The sequence below is a fragment of the Bidens hawaiensis genome, unplaced genomic scaffold (assembly GCF_021521415.1).
Source record: "Bidens hawaiensis isolate Kalapana, Puna unplaced genomic scaffold, B.hawaiensis_p1.1 tig00016746_1, whole genome shotgun sequence".
Classification (NCBI taxonomy): domain Eukaryota; kingdom Viridiplantae; phylum Streptophyta; class Magnoliopsida; order Asterales; family Asteraceae; genus Bidens; species Bidens hawaiensis.
Genome location: NW_027492536.1, coordinates 399,391 through 419,958, shown reverse-complemented (window position 1 = coordinate 419,958; position 20,568 = coordinate 399,391). Strand labels below are relative to the sequence as shown.

General features: G+C 35.8%; 3 protein-coding genes across 4 annotated transcripts; all 3 read right to left on the bottom strand.

Annotated features, from left to right (window-relative positions):
• Positions 1-34: 34 nt before the first annotated feature.
• LOC143551973 (polyadenylate-binding protein RBP47B'-like) lies at positions 35-4,646 on the bottom strand. Its single transcript, XM_077042300.1, has 8 exons — positions 4,466-4,646; positions 3,015-3,495; positions 1,885-1,937; positions 1,681-1,811; positions 831-918; positions 573-734; positions 360-460; positions 35-256 (listed from the first exon to the last, which is right to left on the bottom strand). The coding sequence occupies exons 1-8, from the start codon at positions 4,640-4,642 to the stop codon at positions 166-168; spliced, it is 1,284 nt and encodes a 427-aa protein (XP_076898415.1). The 5' UTR covers positions 4,643-4,646; the 3' UTR covers positions 35-165.
• A 1,496-nt stretch (positions 4,647-6,142) lies between these two features.
• LOC143551982 (uncharacterized) lies at positions 6,143-7,187 on the bottom strand. The gene has a single exon (XM_077042307.1). It carries the CDS (start codon positions 7,185-7,187, stop codon positions 6,186-6,188), a length of 1,002 nt encoding a protein of 333 aa, XP_076898422.1. The 3' UTR covers positions 6,143-6,185.
• Positions 7,188-10,604: 3,417 nt separating this feature from the next.
• LOC143551987 (copper-transporting ATPase HMA4-like) lies at positions 10,605-17,647 on the bottom strand. 2 transcript variants are annotated; one of them, XM_077042313.1, is made up of 9 exons: positions 17,611-17,647; positions 16,104-16,339; positions 15,276-16,009; positions 14,735-15,206; positions 14,474-14,641; positions 13,329-13,583; positions 13,126-13,248; positions 12,263-12,748; positions 10,605-11,285 (listed from the first exon to the last, which is right to left on the bottom strand). In XM_077042313.1, the coding sequence occupies exons 2-9, from the start codon at positions 16,335-16,337 to the stop codon at positions 10,893-10,895; spliced, it is 2,865 nt and encodes a 954-aa protein (XP_076898428.1). In that variant the 5' UTR covers positions 16,338-16,339; positions 17,611-17,647; the 3' UTR covers positions 10,605-10,892. The 2 variants fall into 2 exon arrangements, with proteins under 2 accessions (XP_076898428.1, XP_076898427.1); XM_077042312.1 differs by lacking the exon at positions 17,611-17,647 and having other exon boundaries at positions 16,104-16,832.
• Positions 17,648-20,568: the final 2,921 nt, after the last annotated feature.

Here is a 20,568-nt window from a genome sequence, read left to right as displayed (position 1 = left end):
CATAAGCACATTAACAAGTAAACCAAACCCCATATCTATAAAAATCCGAATTTTATAAATCAGCTTGAATCTACAATCTCCACTACATAATTGCAGCTTCTAATATTGTCAAACTCTTGTGAACTAGCAACTAGCTCAGTTTTCTTTCATTGAACAAAATCATAGTTACGATTGTAATGAGAAAGATGATGTTTTCTGCCACATAGGACGGCCCAAGATGGCGCTTCCATGTGTAGCAAGATACATAGAATTTAACCTACAAAATTACCACATGTACAAAAATTAGATTAGTTAAATAACAATAATAATAATAATAATAATAATAATAATCATAATAAATATGAGAACTTTAAACTTACTTGTCAACATCTGGTGTGGCTAAGGGATCATATATTTCCTCCCTATGTTCCATAGGTGGTGCGACACCCACCACTGCTCCCATATCCTGTTCACCTTCACCCTGAAAATCAACCACATATTAAAAACTATTAAACACAGGTTATGTTAAAGTTTTTAATTTGTTTAAAAAAAATGCATAATGGTATGCAATAACAATATGAGAATTGGCTTGCCTGTTGAGGATACTGCACATAACCACCATACGCGCCATATGCATATAATGATGGATCTTGAGTCGCTCCATAAGCATAAGCATCATAACCTTGCCCGTAACCATAATATGCACTGCTCCATTGAGTTGGATCGGGTTGTGGGGCCCACAATCCAGCTGGGTCCTACAGTATAAATCAAGAAAATATATTTTTTGGTAAAATTGCATATTAACCCCTTAGGCTTTGAAATTTTAAGTTTTGTAGACCATAATGTTTGACCTGCTTGCTTTTCCCCCAAGAGAGGTGGACAACAAGTTGACCAATCTGACTTCCATGCATTCTTTGAATTGCTTCTTCAGCAGATGTCCTGTATACCATACAATGATGCAATATCCAACATGGAATGAGACAGATATAATCTTATTAATCATGAAGAGATAGTTATAAAAAGATTGAATAATTCATGGTTAAAAAGTTTTTTATTATTATATTGATCAAAATTTTCAAACAAAACTGTTTACGAGGTTGTATGCATTTGGATTAAACATTGGCCAGCTTTAGACCTAGGCCTGTAAATGAAACGAACATTCAATGGACACTTCTACCATTTGACAAGAAGTCCGCTTATGTGCATTTATTTAATAAATGAACGAACACGAACAGCGATGTTTGTTCATTCAGTAAAACGAACGAACGAACATAAACTCATCATTAGTTCATTTACGTTTGTACATTTAAATCTATATGTTCGCTTGGTTAAGTTCGTTTATGTTCGTTAGTTCATGTTTGTTTAACTTATGCACACTTACATATTTTTCCAAATATTTTATTTCCATTACAATTTAGTCTAGTTTTATGTAATTAAAAACAGTCCAAGGGCATTTTGGTCTTTTAAGAAGAAGTTAACAAAAAATTTGGATGCAGTTAGCTGGCTGGACTTCAACTGATACAAAACAAAACTATTAGACTAAAAAAGTCAAATTAGAACTAATGGACTAAAATGGTCATTTGAGTCAAGCCACAAAGACTAAGACCTTTCTTAACTTTAATAGATAACCCGGTTCGGCCCATTCACCATAAAAAGGTTGACACATAACCGAAAAAAGTTTTTCTGACATTGACGACTGACCTATTCGTAAACTGCACAAACCCGCATCCTTTGGCTGCAGGGATCTTGACATAAACTATTTCCCCAAACTGCAAGAAAATTGGCCTCAATTCATCCTCTGTAATGGCAGGGTCAAGATTTCCAATATAAACCTGCAATAAAAACAATAATGCAAATAAAAAACACAAATAGATACAAAACCACAGTTCAATACACATAACTTACTGTTGTGTTAGTTGGATCAGTGTCCATAGGAATACTAGAAGCTGGATATAACCCTGCCAATAAATAAAACAATACATTGTGTATAATCATCATCTTCAACTCAAATCTGCAGATTTTAGCATCCATTAAGGTGTAAAAAAGTGACCAAGATGTTCTCTATACGATCAACTATCTAATACTTCTATAACTAATTTAATACAGCAAAGCTAAGCATATATAATAATATAATTTCAATGATTATCGTTTTTTTCTTGCTAGCAATACTAACAATGAATATGTGGTGAAAAGTCTTTAATATAGGGTAACAAGTAATCATAGTTCTTCCTAAGTGTGAAGCTGATGATTCTTACCAATTATTTGACCCCTAAATAACAAGATATACAAAGTCATTATACTCAAATATTTAAAATAAAATCTTAATGAATTTATAAAGTGTAAAACTTACTATATGTTTAACTGAATCAATTAGAATGAAGAGATGTGAACTAGGTGTGCGGGAAACCGAAATAACCGAACCCAACCAAAAAGGACGGTTTGGTTTTATGTTTTCATAAAGACCGAACATTAGGTTCGATTCTGTTTTGCATGCAACTAAACCCAAAAAAGTCGATCCGAACCAGGCATATGGATTTTCATACTTTATCTACTTTGTAAAAATCTTATGAATAGTATTACCCAAATACTTTAGCCAAATCAATTAATTAATAATTAAAAAAGGATTTGAAACCAAATTCAATATTTTAGAACAATTTATTTCGGCCGAAAAATTTCAAGCCAAAATGGAAAAACTGAAAAAACCAAAACCGTGCCGAACATGAATGGCTTTAGAAAACTTAAAAGCAAAATTATCGGTTTTTGGTTAAGTTTGAGCCAATAACTGACCCAAACCAACCCATGCACACCCCTAAAGGGAACCTTCAATACATACAAGAAAGGAACCAGAAACCCTAGAGAAACCTAATTTGGGCCCACAGGTCATATGCTAATAAACCCCAATAATAGCACACTAAACAGTTAACGCACACATTTACTCCAATCCTATTCTACCCACACAACTCATCCTCTCTCTTTCTCCTTTAATGTAACATATTCTAATCCACAATGAAACGCATTCAAATGACTATACATACCTTTTGGTGCAACATATTGCGGTTGAAAGGCGGTGGGCTTCTTTGGTGTTGCTGCACTGATTCTCATAGGCCGAGTCGAGCAATAAATCCCGTTCATCTCAGTCATTGCACGGTTTCTTTCCATCTCATCTGCAAATTTAACAAACCCGTACCCTTTTGAACGACCCGTGTTTGCATCAGTCACAACTTTGGCACCTCTAACAGATGGATATTGAGTCCTGAAAGTCTCTTGCAACAAATGATCAGTAACATCGGGTGCTAAATCACCTACAAATATAGAATGATCCGGAGCATCGGGCCGTCTTTCTCCAATCCCTGAAGATGCCCAATTTAACCTAAAAGTTAACTCGGTTCCAGGAACTTGTGTTCCATTGTATGTTTGAAGAACAGTTTCTGCTGTTGCATGTGAAGAAAATTCAACAAATCCATAACCTTCTGGAAGCCCTGTTGCTTTGTTACGAATTACCTTTATTGAAAGCACCTGTAGTTGCATCATAAATGCCATAATCAAGACTTAATTTTCAAACTTTGCTACATTTGATTTCAAACCCTAATTCTTTTGAAATTCAAAACTAATATGGTTTTCGATTGAATTACACAAAACAATAAGAGCAATTTATACTGCTAATTATGAGATCCTGCTAATTGACGTTTTCAGTAACATGTTTCCGTGGTTAATTTCTGCAATAACTAAGTAACGAATAGGGGTTTAAACGAGCCAAGCTGCCTGCAAGCCACTCAAGATTGGCTTGCAAAAAGCTCAAATCGAGCCGAGCTTAAAGAAGCTTGAGCCTAAAAATAAGCTTGTTCAATACAGGAGTCTGAGCTCTTGAGCTCAAGCCTATATTTATTAACTATTGTTATATATAAAATTATGATAAAAATGAATAATAATATATAGCAGTGTTGTAAAACTCGGTCAATCCGGCCAATATTACTCGTAATCGGTCAACCTCAGTCAGAATCGGATCTAGTCAGCCAACTTGATCAACTTTGACATTATGTTAGTTCCTGAAAACAATTTTTTAAAATTTTTTACTATGCCCAAATATCATATGTTATGTAATGTATAAAAGTATAATTAAGAAAAACATATGTAACATAAAATTATAAAAAAATATACATGTTAATTAATAAACTAAGAACAAGCCGAGCCAAAGCCTGAGCTTGAAAAACTACTCACGAGCCGAGCTTGAGCTTTAGAGATAGAGCTTTAAACAAGCCGAGCTAGTTTACAAACTTTAAAACCCTAATTTTCAAAATTTGGTAAATTTGATTCCAAGCCCTAATTCTTCCAATTTCCAAAAACTATACAGTTTCCGGTACAATTACACAACACAATCACCAAATTATCTTTCAGTATCATGTTATTGTTACTAATATATGTGACTACGAAACCCTAGAGGATACAATAGAAATAAACACAAGCAGTAATTTGTGCAATTAGTAACCTCATTAGTGGCGGCAAACCAGGAATGAAGGTAGGATTCGTCGGCCCAGTAGGGTAAGTCGCCGATCCAAAGCGTACGGATTTCTTCGTGAGTGGTGGGCTGGTGGTATGGTTGCGACGGCGGCGGCGGCGGCGGCGCACCGTAGGCGTACTGTGGTTGTGGCTGTGCGGTCATCATCCATGATTGTGCTTCCATTGTTATTGTTATTATTATTATTATTACTTTTTGTTTTTGCAGCGTCAGAATTTATGTATGTTGTGTGTACAAGCAAGCGTTGTTTTTAAATGTTTACGGGTATGGTTCGGATAGATTATTGTTTCATTATGTGTTTCGGATGTTTCGAGCATATGGTATTTTACTATTTTCTTCAAGTTCGTTTTTGTTTGTAAATACTTTTTTTTTAACGACCAGCTACTGTCGAAAAATTTACAACTCGTTCAGGCCCCAGAACACATAATTAGAAAAAATTGTTTTTTATCACATCTATTGATCGACTTTCTATTGGGTTAATAAAAGCGTACATAACAAACTAACTCCAAACCCACGTTAACTTCATCCTAAACACAAGCTCATTATCAAACCCATTAACTAAAGCTTGTTAAGCAAACAAACAAGCATGTGATTATATATTAAAATACTTGGCCCATTGACCCATCAGCAATTGACCCATTTCAGTTAAACCGATCCGAACCCGTTGACCTGTTCACCCAAAACCTCTTGCCCATGCTCGACCCGAAACGAACTAAAACATCAAAGATTATACCCAACAACCACCACCCACACCAAAAAAAATAAAACCAACACCACACCCACCTTTACACCTTAAACCCTCGCCAGTCCTCCCAAGACACACCCACGATTACACCTTAAACCCCCGCAAACCCTCCCGTGACAAATTATACACATTAGACCGGTTCTTAACCGACAAAAACCCAAATCCCATTTAATATACCACACTAGCCATCACAAGCAGTTTACAATAAAAACCAAATCATTTCTCGCCTTTCATATGCACCAAAACGTAATGAGACAAATGGCGTGAAACGCCTTAGCGTTTTTCTTCGAAGATAATGTATATTTATGAAGTTCTAGTAGATCCCAAACACTAAACGCATACGCCGAAGGATCTTACACCAAGTGGAAATAGCATGCCAGGTTTTGAGCAAGTCCACACGAGACAAAAAAATGATCAATGGTTTCAACACAAACCGGACACCTTAGTTTGTCTATTCTATTCTATTATTTTCTATTCTATTCTCGATGTTTGTCGTTGTAATCGTTTCCCTATTACAAGTCTTGGTCATTCAAACACATGCTTTCGCAATCCGCTATTTCTTGGACATTCAATTGATCTCTAATTTATAGGTTTCTTGGTTTTCTGATCTCTTGTTTTTACAGTCTGCAACCGCAATCTGGTGAATGGTTTCTTGGTCGATCCGATAACTGGTACTTGTTTCTTGCCGTCCTGGCGAGTTGGTCTTCGATTTCATTAAGGCAAATAGAGGTTTCTTAATTGTTATGGCTTTGTATAACTTTCTTATTTACTGTTCACCAAATGCAGGTTGTCACCACAAATACATGAACAAGATATATTATATATCATACAAAAACAGTCCCATTAAAGTATGTAAGTATTAAAGGTTCATATAAGCTATAGTGAACAACAAAAACACAACAAAAATGATACAAACTTATACGCATTTCATAATACATGTTTATATCAATCACACTCAACAACCTGATTCCTATGCTTTAGCTGCAACACCATCCGCTCGTTCTCCAGCATCGATCGTTCATTCTCCAGCCTCGCAACCTCAAGCTCCCGATCCTTGCGGTCACAAAACCTTTCCCACTTAAACCGTCGCTGCTCCATCTCAAACCCTTCACTCTCAATCCCGACTCGTTGCTCACACAACTCCAACATTCGTTTCCTAACCCACTCTTTCTTCTGCGCCTTCGAGTTATTAACATCTTCAAAAAACTCATTCATCTCATCGCAAAACCTATTCTTCACCGTCACCCGTTCACCATCATCATCGTCATCGTGTTCATTGTCATCGCTCTCAGCATCATCAGTATCCGAACTATGAACCACGACGCTCTCTTTCAACCCGCGCTGCCCAACACTAACATCCACCTCCTCGCAATTGGGGATCCGTTGACCGTTATGGTACGCACACATCTCCGGATAAAACAAATGCTTGGAACTCAAAATCTTCTTCACATCCTCCTTCATCTTAACCGATAACCTCGGCATCGAGTCCATCAATGCCGGATTCTCCACCACTCGACACGACACCCCTCGGCCCAAAATATCATTCAACCGCTTAAACCGCTTATTCAAATCATTAAACTTATCCTCGCACTGCTGCGGCGACACTTTACAACCTTTCGAAACCATGATCTTCGACACCGTTTTCCATTTCCCCTTCTTATGTAAACATTTCCGACTAGAACCCGAACCCGAACCATCACCGACACTAACATCATCGTCTCCGACACAGGCTACAACCTGAATTAACAACCGGACTCGGGTATCGGACCATTTCATTCGGGGCCAGGGTGAATTGACCTTTCTACCCTTGGATCGGGTGTTAGAGTTATCGTCGTCTTCGTCGGATTCGGTGGGTTTGCCGAAGGTTAGATAGGAATAGGATGAATTGGGGTTAGGGTTTAGGATCTTGGTTTCCATGAAGGTTAGTGATTGGTGTTCTTCATCCATTCGATTGGTTATGGTTAGATTCATTGGGTTATTAAATTACAGTGATGAAGATGTAATTAAATTGGATCTGAAATTGGTACTGGTAAAGCTAGATTGTTGTTGAAGAGATTCGGTCGGTCTGAATGTTCTGTCGTTGACGTAATCTAGTCTCAGGTTTAAGGACAACAAAAATGTCAATAAATTGACAGGATGGAAAGTGAACACTTGGGCCACAGACCGCAAGATGTTAAGTTCGAATATGATCTTAATTCGGTTTTATTATAGTAGACATTTGGATGATGGGTTTATCTGAAATGGGAGATGGTTGGCTTGAGCGACCCAGTGTCGTCTGTGATTGCAAACAAAAGGTGTGTGTATCAATGAGTATATTTTAGCTTACTAAAACTTAAAATTGTGAAAACTAAAAGTTTAATAAATTAGTAGACTATTCTATTACATAAAGGCATTACTTGGAGACAAATTAAAGAAAAGGAAAAGTGTTTATGGGTTAGGTTCGGTTAAACATGAAATTTTGTTTTGGATAAACGAGTTGTCCATACACGTCAAAGTTTTGAAATAAGTCTAATACCAAGGCTTATACCCGAATATCCTACTAAGTGTTTCGAATTCCTGGTCTACCGTTGGGTTTTTGGTTCGTTTCCATCCCTAGTTTATTCGTGTGATTATTGATTGAAAATCACCCCAATAAACAATTTTGACTCATTGATTTAATGAAATATCACTCCAATAAACACTTTTAACTTGTGAATTTGTCATATTAACACATTAAAATTCACCTTGCAATAAACGATTCCTAAGTAAATGTAACCCATAGAAAGATTGACACATGACGTAGTCACATAGACACATTCGTATAAGATTTCAGAACTTGTCAACTTTTTGCAGCTTTTGGTTGGCTACCCGGGAACCATCGTATGGTTAGTTTTGAAATTTCGTACGATAATATAGCAGCTATACAATCATTTGACTTTTTTTAGACAGCCAACAACTATGCAATCATTTTACATTTTTTATAAGTAACAAGTAATTTTTTAAACAACTTACTACCTTATTTTATGGCTAAAAATTTTTAGAGCATGTACTTTTTTATGGCCAACTTACCACTTTATTTTAGCAACTATGCGGTCTTAAAAGTTTTTTTTTCTTTTTTTTGTTAGTTCTTCCTACTTCAGTCTCGTCTCTACTTTTTCTACACAATGGTAGTTATTAAAAGTTCAAGCAAACATCCCAAAATGCATTACAAAGAATATCCCAAAAGATAATACAAGTTTTAACACCATAACATCAAAAACCTACGTCTAAAATAAAAGCACCATAACATCCCAAAAGATAATACAACTCTTACAAAAAAAATATCCCAAAAGATACTACTATTCTAAGTCTACTCGCTCAATAGGACGATTAACATCTATTGTCTCATTTCTAAACATTTGCACACGTAACTTATACAAATGTTCCAACCTATTGTGGGTCCAGTTATAATTAATCATGGGCATTGGATATATCCCTTGTAACCAAACAACCACAAAATGCCAATCATCGACATTTAGAATAGCAATGGGACCATGACGTGGGGCTTTTTCTGGACCATAAAACAAGGGGAAAGTTGTTGAATTTTGAAGTGGCTCATTTGATAATGAGTGGACGACCACCCTATACCTATTAGCGATCACAAATGTAGTAGATAGCATTTCCATCCTGTCTGTTACTATCATACGCGGCAACATGCACGTGTCTAATGCCTTCTTGAGCATGGATAACACCATGTGAAGTTATCCTCTTTCTCATGGGATATAAAGGCTAACGCTATCATGAGCGCCTTCCGGTTGAGGTTACGCAAACAATTTGTACAAGCGGCAACTTATATACATTTATATTGTATGTGGTGTCTATGATCAACACGTGCGGGGACACACGATATCATATACAACGCAGGATGAACAAAGAATAAATCCTCCAGGGCATTAGTGGCTGGATTTATGTGATCGTGGTGTATAAAATCTTTCCCGAACAACTAACTGAAAAGAACATTCATCGGGCTTTCTTCTTCGCGCTCCTTCTCATGTAGCTTCTTCCTTTTGTTGTACACGGTTCTTAGCGGTGATGCATTTTTATTATCCTTCGCCTTTAAATTAAGAGTGTCATGTGGTATCGAACTGACGATCTATTTTGATACATATCCGCCACCACAACCTTTTCATTAGGGGTAAATCTCATTGCATATGGATGGCCCTCATTCTCACGACCTGTAGTTTGCGCCCATGTCTTTAGTTCATTGAGAGACCCAAAATAACTTAAACAAAATAAATATTTAGTGATGCTCGTGTTTAGATAATACAAACATAATTTTTTAAAAATAGACCTGGTCGGTTGTAAACACTGATATGTTGTTGTTACAAAATTCGTTATCGTCATCGCCAAAAATCAACATCGCTCACGTTGTTTTGGTAGTGAACGAATGAGAAAAAAACGTGTCTCGTTTGTGTTTATATATTAAAAGTGGTAGAACATTATATCACGTCCGGATTATTGTATCGTGTCAAATAATACACAGAATATTATATTACGTATGGAATATTGTACCACATCCAGAATATTGTATCGCGTCGTTGCGTAAAACAAGGGTAAGCGTGTAAGGAATATTATATCATATTTCCTTTGGCAACCAGATCCGTATGTCCCTAAACTATCACAAAGCTAAACACATCCGGCTCAATCAATTCTTTTTTTTTTTCATACGCTCGTATGGGTGTCATACTATCGTATGAATTCTGGTTACGCTCAGTGTACTTTGTCACATGGTGTACGAGGATTCTATACAATCGTATAACCCCTACATGATTAAATACCTCTGGATGAGTCGCATGAAGCCGTTGGAGTCAACTATGTGATGTGAATCCAAATCCAAACCCAATAATAAAACAACTCTAGAGATTTAAAATGAAAGTATTACACAACGAGACAATAGATTAATGTCTAGTTTGTTTGTACATTAGAAACTTAATACATCGTGGATTTATGTAAATGCTTATCCCGATATAGCTCGCTGACGTGAGCATTAGAGGGTGTTCTCAAGGCTTACCCCTTCGGTCACCTTCTAACAGGTTTTACTTATGTGCCAGGGCGCAAATCCAAACTCGGGAACAGCTCAGAAACACTAGGCACATGTCAGCACAACAAATCCCGACTCAGATTTCACAGTAAGCATCAAGTGGCCTCCATAATCTTGTACAGGATACGAGTTTCTCTGTCTTTCTCGTGTTGGGTGCAAATTTGTAAGCATTGCGAAATGACTAGAAAATAAGAAGAAATAGATAATCCATAATTTTAATCTTAAGAAACACAAATGGGAATGCAAACATATTGTAATGAATTAGATGCATCTCCACGAAGTCTTAATCGAGAAAACAAAAAACAAAACCATGAACTCACAATCAGCAATGCGAACAATATTGGTTCGTACAAGAGACCAAGTGTTACATGTATAGCAAGTCAAACTCAACATAAAAAGGAAAAAGACTATTTAAATTTTTGTTACAAGCTAAAATGTCAAATAGGAAGTCAAAATCAAAATGAAACATCAAGTCAACAGCATTATAACTTTCAAGCATGTAAAACTTTTTTACTATATGGCTAGCATAGCTACTTTTCTAGCCCGTTATTAGGAGCTCAACGCAAATAATTTCCACACAAGCTAAAATACCTTTACTTTTTTAAGTATGTAAATGGCTTCTTGTATGTCTGCAAGAGCAGTGATGAACATACCACACTAATAGATGAAGCAGCCATGAGAGCTCCAGCCAACCAAGGAGGTAACCGGATTCCAGTGAACGGGAATAGAACTCCGGCTGCAATAGGCATGCCGAGTATGTTGTAACCAAGGGCCCACACATAGTTGAGATGGATACGGGAAATTGTCTTTCTTGAGAGATCAATGGCTGTGATCACATCTTCCAAGTTGCTTTTGATGAGCACTATGTCAGCGGCTTCAATTGCTACATCAGTTCCTGCACCAATTGCCATTCCTACGTTGGCGGCAACAAGTGCTGGTGAGTCGTTTATTCCATCTCCCACCATTGCAACTATCTTTCCTCTTGCCTGCGGGTTGTACTTTATATTATCAGATAAAATCTAAGTTTGACCATCTATTGACCAGATAATAGTATTGGTTGAACACTTGAACGGTCATAAGTTCAAGGTCAAGGTAGGCCCGTTTAGAACTCAATTTCTAAAGTTCAGGCTCGCCTTGCTTACTATTGATTAATTATTTAACTATTAAAGTTATATATATTTATGCCTATAATTTATACACACACACACCATAATAGAAATATTATTGAGAAATCTTTATCATAAGTTTATATATGATAATAACTATTATGCAACTCTATATTTAATATATTCAATAAAAATTATATAAATAAGAGGCTTGCTTAGGCTCATGAGCATAATCCGGCTCGGTAAGAGAAGCTTGGCCAGGGCTCGTTTATCATAAAGCTCGAGCCCGAGCTTCACTTGACAAGCTTGAGCTATCTCGTGAGCCTTAGCAAGCCTATTATTTATATAACTTGTATTTAATTATTAAATATATATTTATATAATAATAGTTATCATGTATGAAAATATGATAAAAAAATATCTAAATAATTTATATTATCTTATAAATAAAAATTAAATTAAAGAATCTATAAAATAATTAGAAATGTACATATATTATTTAATAAATAACAAACAAGCCAAGCCCAAGCTCAAGCTTAAAAGGCGACTCACGATTTGAGCTCGAGCTTTGGAAACATGGCCAGGCTCAGGCTCCGCTAGTTTAGACTCCTAGGTAAGGTAGTCAAACAGGTAAAATAACAATCATTCAAGTAATATAACTTTTCTAATCATATCTGGCACACAAATATGTAGGAAAAAAACAATTCTTTGCATAAAAAAGCATTCCCGGTCAAATACCTTGACCCCCAACCCGTCAGTTTGCCACCGTTAGTGACCCAAATATGATTTTTTGTATTCATAAATTTACTGTATTCATAAATTTATATAAAAAATTGACATGAGTAAAACAAGTTTACCTGCAAATCTTTTATCCTATCGGCTTTACCCAAAGGATCAATCTCAGCATACGCACTTTCAATCCCAACCTCTTTTGCTATGGCGGTTGCAGTTGACCAGTTATCCCCGGTTACCATAATACTGTTAACGTTCATTGACTTGAGAAAAGATATCACGTATGCAGCCTCTGGTTTGACTGGGTCAGTGACTGCAAAAGCACCAGCAACCTTCCCATCAACCGCCACTATAACACACGTGCGTGCCAGTTTTTCATTGTCTGAAAAGTAATTATCGACCTCGGGGTAAACTGGAACATTAGATAACCTCATAAGTTTCTTGTTCCCAACAAAAACCGTTTTGTCTCCAACTTTGCACCCCACTCCGGCTCCAGGGTGCTCCTCAAAGTTCTTCACCACTGAACCGTTTCCAACTTGTGATTTATGATCAGGTAGTTTGTTCTTTGAATGCTCCACAATGGCTTTTGCTATTGGGTGTTCACTGTTTGCCTAATATATGAAATATCTGTTCAGTAGTGGAAACTTGTTTTGTACTCATTGTTAACAAATTAATTATTTATTAAAATGGGTTTAAACTCGCCCAAAGTCCACTTATAGCATACAGCCTCTTAAATTGCTTTTATACAAACATTTAGACGATTACTATATATTATTGTTTTGGTAGTAAACTTTACACATTAATTATTTGTTAAAAACTTTAAAACTAAAGTGAGTTTGTGGGTCAACCAAACCTAACCTGGTCATTTTGGGGAATGCTAAAATGACCCACTTTGACCAAAAAGTCAAATCAAGTAGCACAAAAAATTAACAAATTGTCATCAACCATATAATTAGTGAAGTAAAAGTTGAGAAAAATATAGACCCACCTCAACAGCAATTGCAATATTACAAAACTCCTCCATTGATACTTCAGAAAAAAGCACCGAACTAACAACTTCCGGTTTTCCAACAGTCAATGTTCCCGTTTTATCAAAAACAATCGTGTTAACCTACAGAATCCAAACATTATTCAATAAACCATCACAAAATCCATAACATAACACCAATACAAATAACCGTCACAAAGTACCTTGTGTGCTTTTTCAAGTGCGTTTCCACCCTTAATAAGGACACCCTGTGTAGCACCCTTACCAGTTGCAACCATAACTGCAGTAGGTGTGGCTAGACCCAAAGCACAAGGGCATGCAACAACTAACACCGAAATTCCAAACTGTAGCGCAAGCTCAAATTCATCCATTGCATTTGGAATCCAGCTTTTTGGATAAAGTCCACATGCACCGGGAATAAACCATGCCAACCATGTCACAAAAGCAGCTGCAACAACCTGAAAATTCAATATGTTGACCAGTCAAAATTATTTACAAATGACCAAGTATAAAAAGGTCCACATATCATGACTTGGGATAAGAGTGGGAATTTCTAACACGATATGTACCCAACACAAAACTCGCGGGTTTGAGTTTGGTATAAACGGGTTTGATTCAACCCTGTTTACTTGTTTAGCTAAACAAGGCGTGTGCGGGTCATCCCGGCAGGTTCGCAGGTTGACCATTTAACCCATTTATTTTTTTAATGTATTTTATGTATTGAATTAAATCGGTTGAGTATCTTATGCCAAAGCTTAAAACTAAAAAAGGAAACTGACATAAGATGATAAGATTTTATAATTAGAATGAAGATGTTTTATATAAAATCGTACTTTTTTGTAATAATGTAACTTAAAGATATTAATATTTGAAAAGGATAGAAATATATAATATCTTTGGTCAACCCGCGAATATTTGTGTCGTGTTCGGATTCACGTGTGTCTTGACTCTTGACAAAACTTTCGGGTCTGGGTCATGTTCAGGGCTGTCAAATTTTCAACTTTGTGTACGTTACTAATCCGAGAACGCGACCGGATTAGCACCCCCAACTTAGGAGATGTTCAGTAAGCATATACTGCACGGTGAGCAAGCCACATAAGTTGACTAGTCAAATGGAAGTGGCAAACTGGATTTTTTTCGTAACGGGTCAAAATGGATTCAGGTAAAAAAAAAGAACAGGCAATTAATTTGCACGAGTGGTTTGAGACTAACGCCTATTGTCTAAAGGTTTTTCTCTTACAACATACAAATAACTTGTGTTTGAAAATTGATTACAAAACTGCCAATACTTTAATAGTAATCGTGCTTTTTAATAAAACTATGCTAACATAAAATAAAAATAACTCACTGCAGGTACAAAAAACCTCGATATCCGATCAGCAAGCTTCTGTACAGGAGCTCTTGCAAGTTGAGCAGCCTCAACTATTTGAACAATTTGTGAAAGTGCAGTTTCTGACCCTATATGAGTCACCTTGATCAACAAGCATCCATTTTCATTGACAGTCCCACCAATAACCTAAATTATTTCACAACAATACCCCGCTAGTCATTAACCAACTAAAATTCATCACAAAAGAATAAGAAAAAAGAAAATTAAAAAAAAACATACCCTGTCACCGGGACCTTTAGCAATCGGAATAGCTTCTCCTGTGATCATACTTTCATTCACATAACCATGGCCATCAACAATAATTCCATCAACCGGAAATTTTGACCCGGGAAATATCTTTAAAATGTCGTTTTTCTGTATTAGTTGAGAACTAATTTCGGTTTCTGAAACTACATTTCCATTATTATCCATGGTCAAAAGACAAGCTGTATCGGGCGCAAGGTCAGTCAACTTTGCTAAAGCATCAGATGTCTTTCCTTTAGCTATAGACTCCAAATATTTACCCAAAAGAATAAACGATATCAACATTGTACTTGTTTCAAAGAAATCTTGTCCCTCAAATGCATCTGAAAACATTGCTTTTATTACTGTGTATACAGAATAAAAGTAAGCAGCATTAGTGCCGAGCGCAACCAGCACATCCATGTTAGCAGATTTTCGCCTTAACGCATGATACGACCCCAAATAAAACCTAAAATGAAAGTTAAAATAAGTATTTCTGAAATAAAATAACAAAATGGAATTAAGAAAATAACCTTACCTTTTACCTATAATGAACTGTACTGGTGTGCAGAGGATCCATCTCAAAACCATTCCAACAGTAAGCATGTTAAGAAATTTATAGTTTAACCAGTTTCCATAAGGTGGAATCATTGGAAGCACCATAGAGAACAACAAAAGTGGAACCGAAAACAAACAGCTCCACAAAAATTGGTTTCTATACATTTTAATCTCATGGTTTTTCTCAGTTTCGTGTCGTCTTTCTGGAACGTATAAGCTTGCCTGATAATGACAAGATTCTTGAATAAACTGTATAAGTGATCTTGAACCCGTCAAATCTGGATCATATCCAACAGTCACCTTACACTCTTCCATGTCAATCTCAACATGATTGACCCCGTTTAATGACTCTAAAGAACCCTTGATTACATTCATATCTTCTGAAGAAACAATAACTTCAAGTTTTATACGCACTTTGTTCCCGTCATTACCAGAACCTATAAGTTCTGCCCCGAATCCCGCATCTTCAACTGCTTCGATTATGCAATCGGTGTTTATAACATTGGGATCATAGTTTACCTTCGCTTCTTCAAGAGCTAAACCAACAACCGCCTTTTTCACACCTTCAACCATTGAAAGAGCACATTCAACCGACTCGGAGCAACTTGTACACATCATCCCCTTAAGTCTAAGTCGGCAAACTGCAATATCTTGCTCCGAAATTTCAATAACTTCAAAGCCTGCATCTTCAACAGTTTCTTTGATTTCTTTAATCTGATAATTTGATACAAATGACTCAAATTAATCATTCATGACATATCTTAATCTTTGCCAATGTTTTGATGTAAACATAACAAGTAATACTTACACCAACAAGTTCGGGCACGTATTTAACAACAGCTTGGCCTTGAAGTGGTGACACAATGGCACTCTCAACACCATTCAGTTCCTGAAGTAGAGATTCAATGGATGTTGAACATGAAGCACATTCAATACCTCCTATTTTGAATGTAACTGTACGAACTGATTTAATATCTAGTACAACAGCATCAGAGGGTTCCAGAAGTGGTATCTTCAGAGCGTCCTTCCCATTGGCATCCATTTCTGCAACCGAATCCCCAACACAAACAATGTCAAACTTTATTCAACAAATGCAAGCCAGTCACTAAAATAGTTACAATCTTTTAAGTTTAAGTTTCACCAATATATCCTATATGAGGTTGCTATCAAGTTTAAGGTAGCTTTGATTATTTTCTCAAAATCCAATTCACAATCAGAACTGTTTCGATTAAGTCTCAACTAACAAAAACCATGTAAGTCAATACAAATCTAGCATTGATATATAGAACATAAGCTACATAAACATAATCCTGAACCCTAACAAACCTGGAATTAACACATCATTGATGCCTACAAATAAACTAACAACAAACAAATCAAAAGTAACAAAATCTACAAATTTCTTAACCAAAATATGATCGCAGCTTCTAAATCAATCAAATAACAAAATCACAAAACACAGCATCTTTATGAAATGTATATGAGCTGTCTATCAGTTTAAGCTAGCTTTGAGCTATGCCGTTAATATCGGCAATATATCCGTGGGATATCGGTTATCGGTCAAGCAAAATATCGGTACCAATATTATCATCAACAATGACCAATACTTAACCGATATTTTGGATGCCTTAGTTGATATGGACTCGGAGGAAGATTTCAAGGCTTAGGACTAGAACATGTTTCAAATATTGACACTTTTGAGTTTTGACTTTCGATATTACTATTAATATTATTATATGTTTGCATTTTCATACGTGTATAAATTCTGCATGATATTAAAATTATCAATATCTCACCGTGATAACGAATATCTCAAATACCGGTTGACATATATATGATTTTTTACCGCATAGGCTTTGAGCTCCAGTTATTCTCTCAAATCATTCAAAATCCAAGTCAAACTGAAAACTATTTCAACTTTGTAGACCATATATCTTCGATCATGTCTAAATTAACAAACTATCAAATATGTATTACAGATAAACTGCACAAATAAACTAACGAAAATCATTTCAAAACTAACAAATCTATAAACAGCTTAATGAAAACATAATCACAGCTTCTAAAACCAATCAATCAAATCACAAAATAATTATATCACGTATATGAGCTTCCTATCAGTCTAAGCTAAGCTAGCTTTAAGTAATCCAAGTCAAACACAAAACTATTTCAAATCTGTAGATCATATGTCTTCAATAAACTAACTCTAAAGTAAGAAAAAAATCGTATATGTATTATGAAACCAAGTCAATCAAATTAACCTAACGAAATCCATACACAGCTCAATCAATCGTATATGATGGACGCAAACTGACCTGTTCCAGCGGTAGCGGTTACTAATTAGGGTTCCGATGATTGATTGAGGAAATAAATGATTATAATAATATTATTAATAATAATAATAATAATAAGAGTAGCAGCAGGAGGAGGCGGTTTAGGGATTGGTGGTAACGGAGGCGTCTTCCTTTTTATCTCCTTTTTCAAATATTCGAATATTTAAGAAGCGTTTCTTAGTTCCCACCAACGAAGGATAATAACGTCCATTGCATATCTTGATGCCGGCTGGCAGGCCCACTATAATATGAACTTATTATGGCATTTTTGTTGCTTTCTTAATTCTATTATTATAAAAATATATTGGTTGACTTTTATTTAGAAAAGAAGGACAAAGAAATGAAATGGTGATTACCGTTCACGTGTTTGTTTGGTTAACCTATAAAGTGTAATGAATTATTAATGTATGTTTTTGGTAGTAAAAAAAATTACAGGAATAAAATAGAAATTATAAAAATACACATGCCCTAAAAATATTACCAAAATAAAAAATTACATTGGCGATGGGGACAACGGTGGTGGTGGTCAGACAGTGACAGCGGTGGCCAGGTGATGGTAGCGCTAGTGGTCAAGTGGTGGTAACGGCGGTGACGAAGGTAGGGATTAGGTAGCGACAATGATTGTGTCGTTGTTGGTCAAGTGAGGCGACGATGGTTGTGGTCAAGTGCTCGTGGTGGTTGTGGTCAAGCAGCAAGGTGGTGGTGGTAGCATCGATGGTGGTGATGGTAGTGTTAGCGGCAACGGTGCTGGCGTTTAGGTGGTGATAGCTGGTGTTTTAGAGAGAGTAAGATGAAAGATAAATTGAATGAAAAAAAATCTAACTACACTATTAAAGCAACACAACTTGTCCACATGGCATTTAACTAGGCACTCTACATAGGATGCCAAGCAGATGTATTGTCACTATTTTCTATTATAGTATGACCCATGACCCATTGTTCTATTATAACCCATGACCTGTAAGGCTTTATGAAATTTTGAAAAATATATTATTAACAACTGAATTTACGTATTACATATAATAATTTTTATTTTTATTATATTTTTCATCCGTGTGAAACACAGGTTCCAACCTAGTGTATATAAACAGTCATAAATATATGTATTAAATACTACGTTAATATTTGATTTTATATTTATTACATGTGGTTTGTCCAATTACGCAACTTAAATTTATTGCAAATGGATACCTCCTTGTTCTAAAACTTACAATTTTAGTATTTTTTTATAACCCCGCCTATTTTTATCTATTAGGTCAGGGGTAATTTGGTAACTTCGTTATTTTTTTAATTTTTTTGCTTTTATTGGAAGATAATGGCATAATTGAAAATGGAAACATTTTCAGAATACCCAGTTAAAAAACATGGTTTCAATAATCAATACAACTTTGTCGTTCGTCGAAACCACAACAATCTACAACCTCCGAACGGTTTTCCAGCGAAGGTCTACGGCGGAGAACCAGCACCAAATCGAACACACCAGTCACGGATTTACACCACACTACTCAAATCAACAAAAACCACACACACGCACATCAATTTAGATAATCGATTGTTCAAATAATTGGCTGCGGCGGTGGCAGGAGCTTCCTTATACGTCACGCATATGCAAATACGTGACATACAAACAACAACATATCTATGACTATCAAATAACTGGTCATCTCGTACCTATATGCAGTGCATAGCCCTACGTATATGCAAAAAAAAAGACAAAACTCCAGTATACGTCGCGTATAGAGCTATACAGGACGGGCGTATTGATGGGTACACCCTATTTTTTGGTCGGTGTCCCTAGCACAACCCTTAATAATAATAGTAATTATTGTTATTATTATTTAAACAAAAATGATACCCAAATATGATCGATGTTTAAGGCAAGTCAAATTAGAGATAAGATTAGATTTAACTCATGAAATTGCCGCGAAACATATGCCACCCACTAGTTTTGTTTATATGTTACTATGCACACAAAGTTTCAGGTTCATACACAAAGAATGGAAGTTGGATGGGTCAGATTGTAATTGCTAAAAGTGATTATTTATGATTATCACTTAAAAGACTAATTGCGCTAAGGTCTTGAAACGTTAGGGACTTTAGTGAAAACTTTCAGTTTATCCTAGCCCTATATAAAGAAGGACGCTTTGTGTAGACTGGCATACTACAATCGTCAACAATTCTTTAATATGGAAAATTCCTAAAATAGTCCAATTATAATAGAAGATTTTATTTTTGTCCTCTTTAATAAAAGATTTCAGAAATGTCCCTTACAAACACGTCTTTGATGATGCGTTAGGCCTTAACGTGTCTTTCACTACCTGTTAGCCTCAACGCGCCTCTTTCACAGCATGTTACCCTATAACGTGTCTTTCACGACAAGTTAGCCCTATTAATGTTTTTTTAAGGGAAAATCCCTAAAATAGCCCATCTACAAAATGAGATTTCAACTTTGTCCCCTAAACTCAATATTTCCAAAAATGGCCCTCTCTAACTCATCTTTGACCATGTATTAGGAAATCTAACGCGTCTTTGACGACATGTTAGCACATGGTTAAAGACGCGTTAGATTTCCTAACACATGGTTAAAGATGAGTTAGGCCTCCAAACACGTAGTCAAAGATATGTTAGCATCAAACGCGTAGTCGAAAATATGTTAGCTTTTTTGTTTGTTTTTTAATATTATATTTTTATAACTAGTTTAACTTATATTTGTTTTTCTTTTAAAACTTTTAATATATAAAAGTTTTATATTATTTCGAATATACCGACGAGACATGCTTACTTTTACCTACCGATTGACATAAACTAACTCAAACTCGAGCCATGCCAAATCAATATCGAAATATTCAATAAAATTTGACCCCGCTCGGTTTTAAATAAAAGTAAACATTTATCGTCGGTATATTCGAAATAATGTAAAGTTTTATATATTAAAAGTTA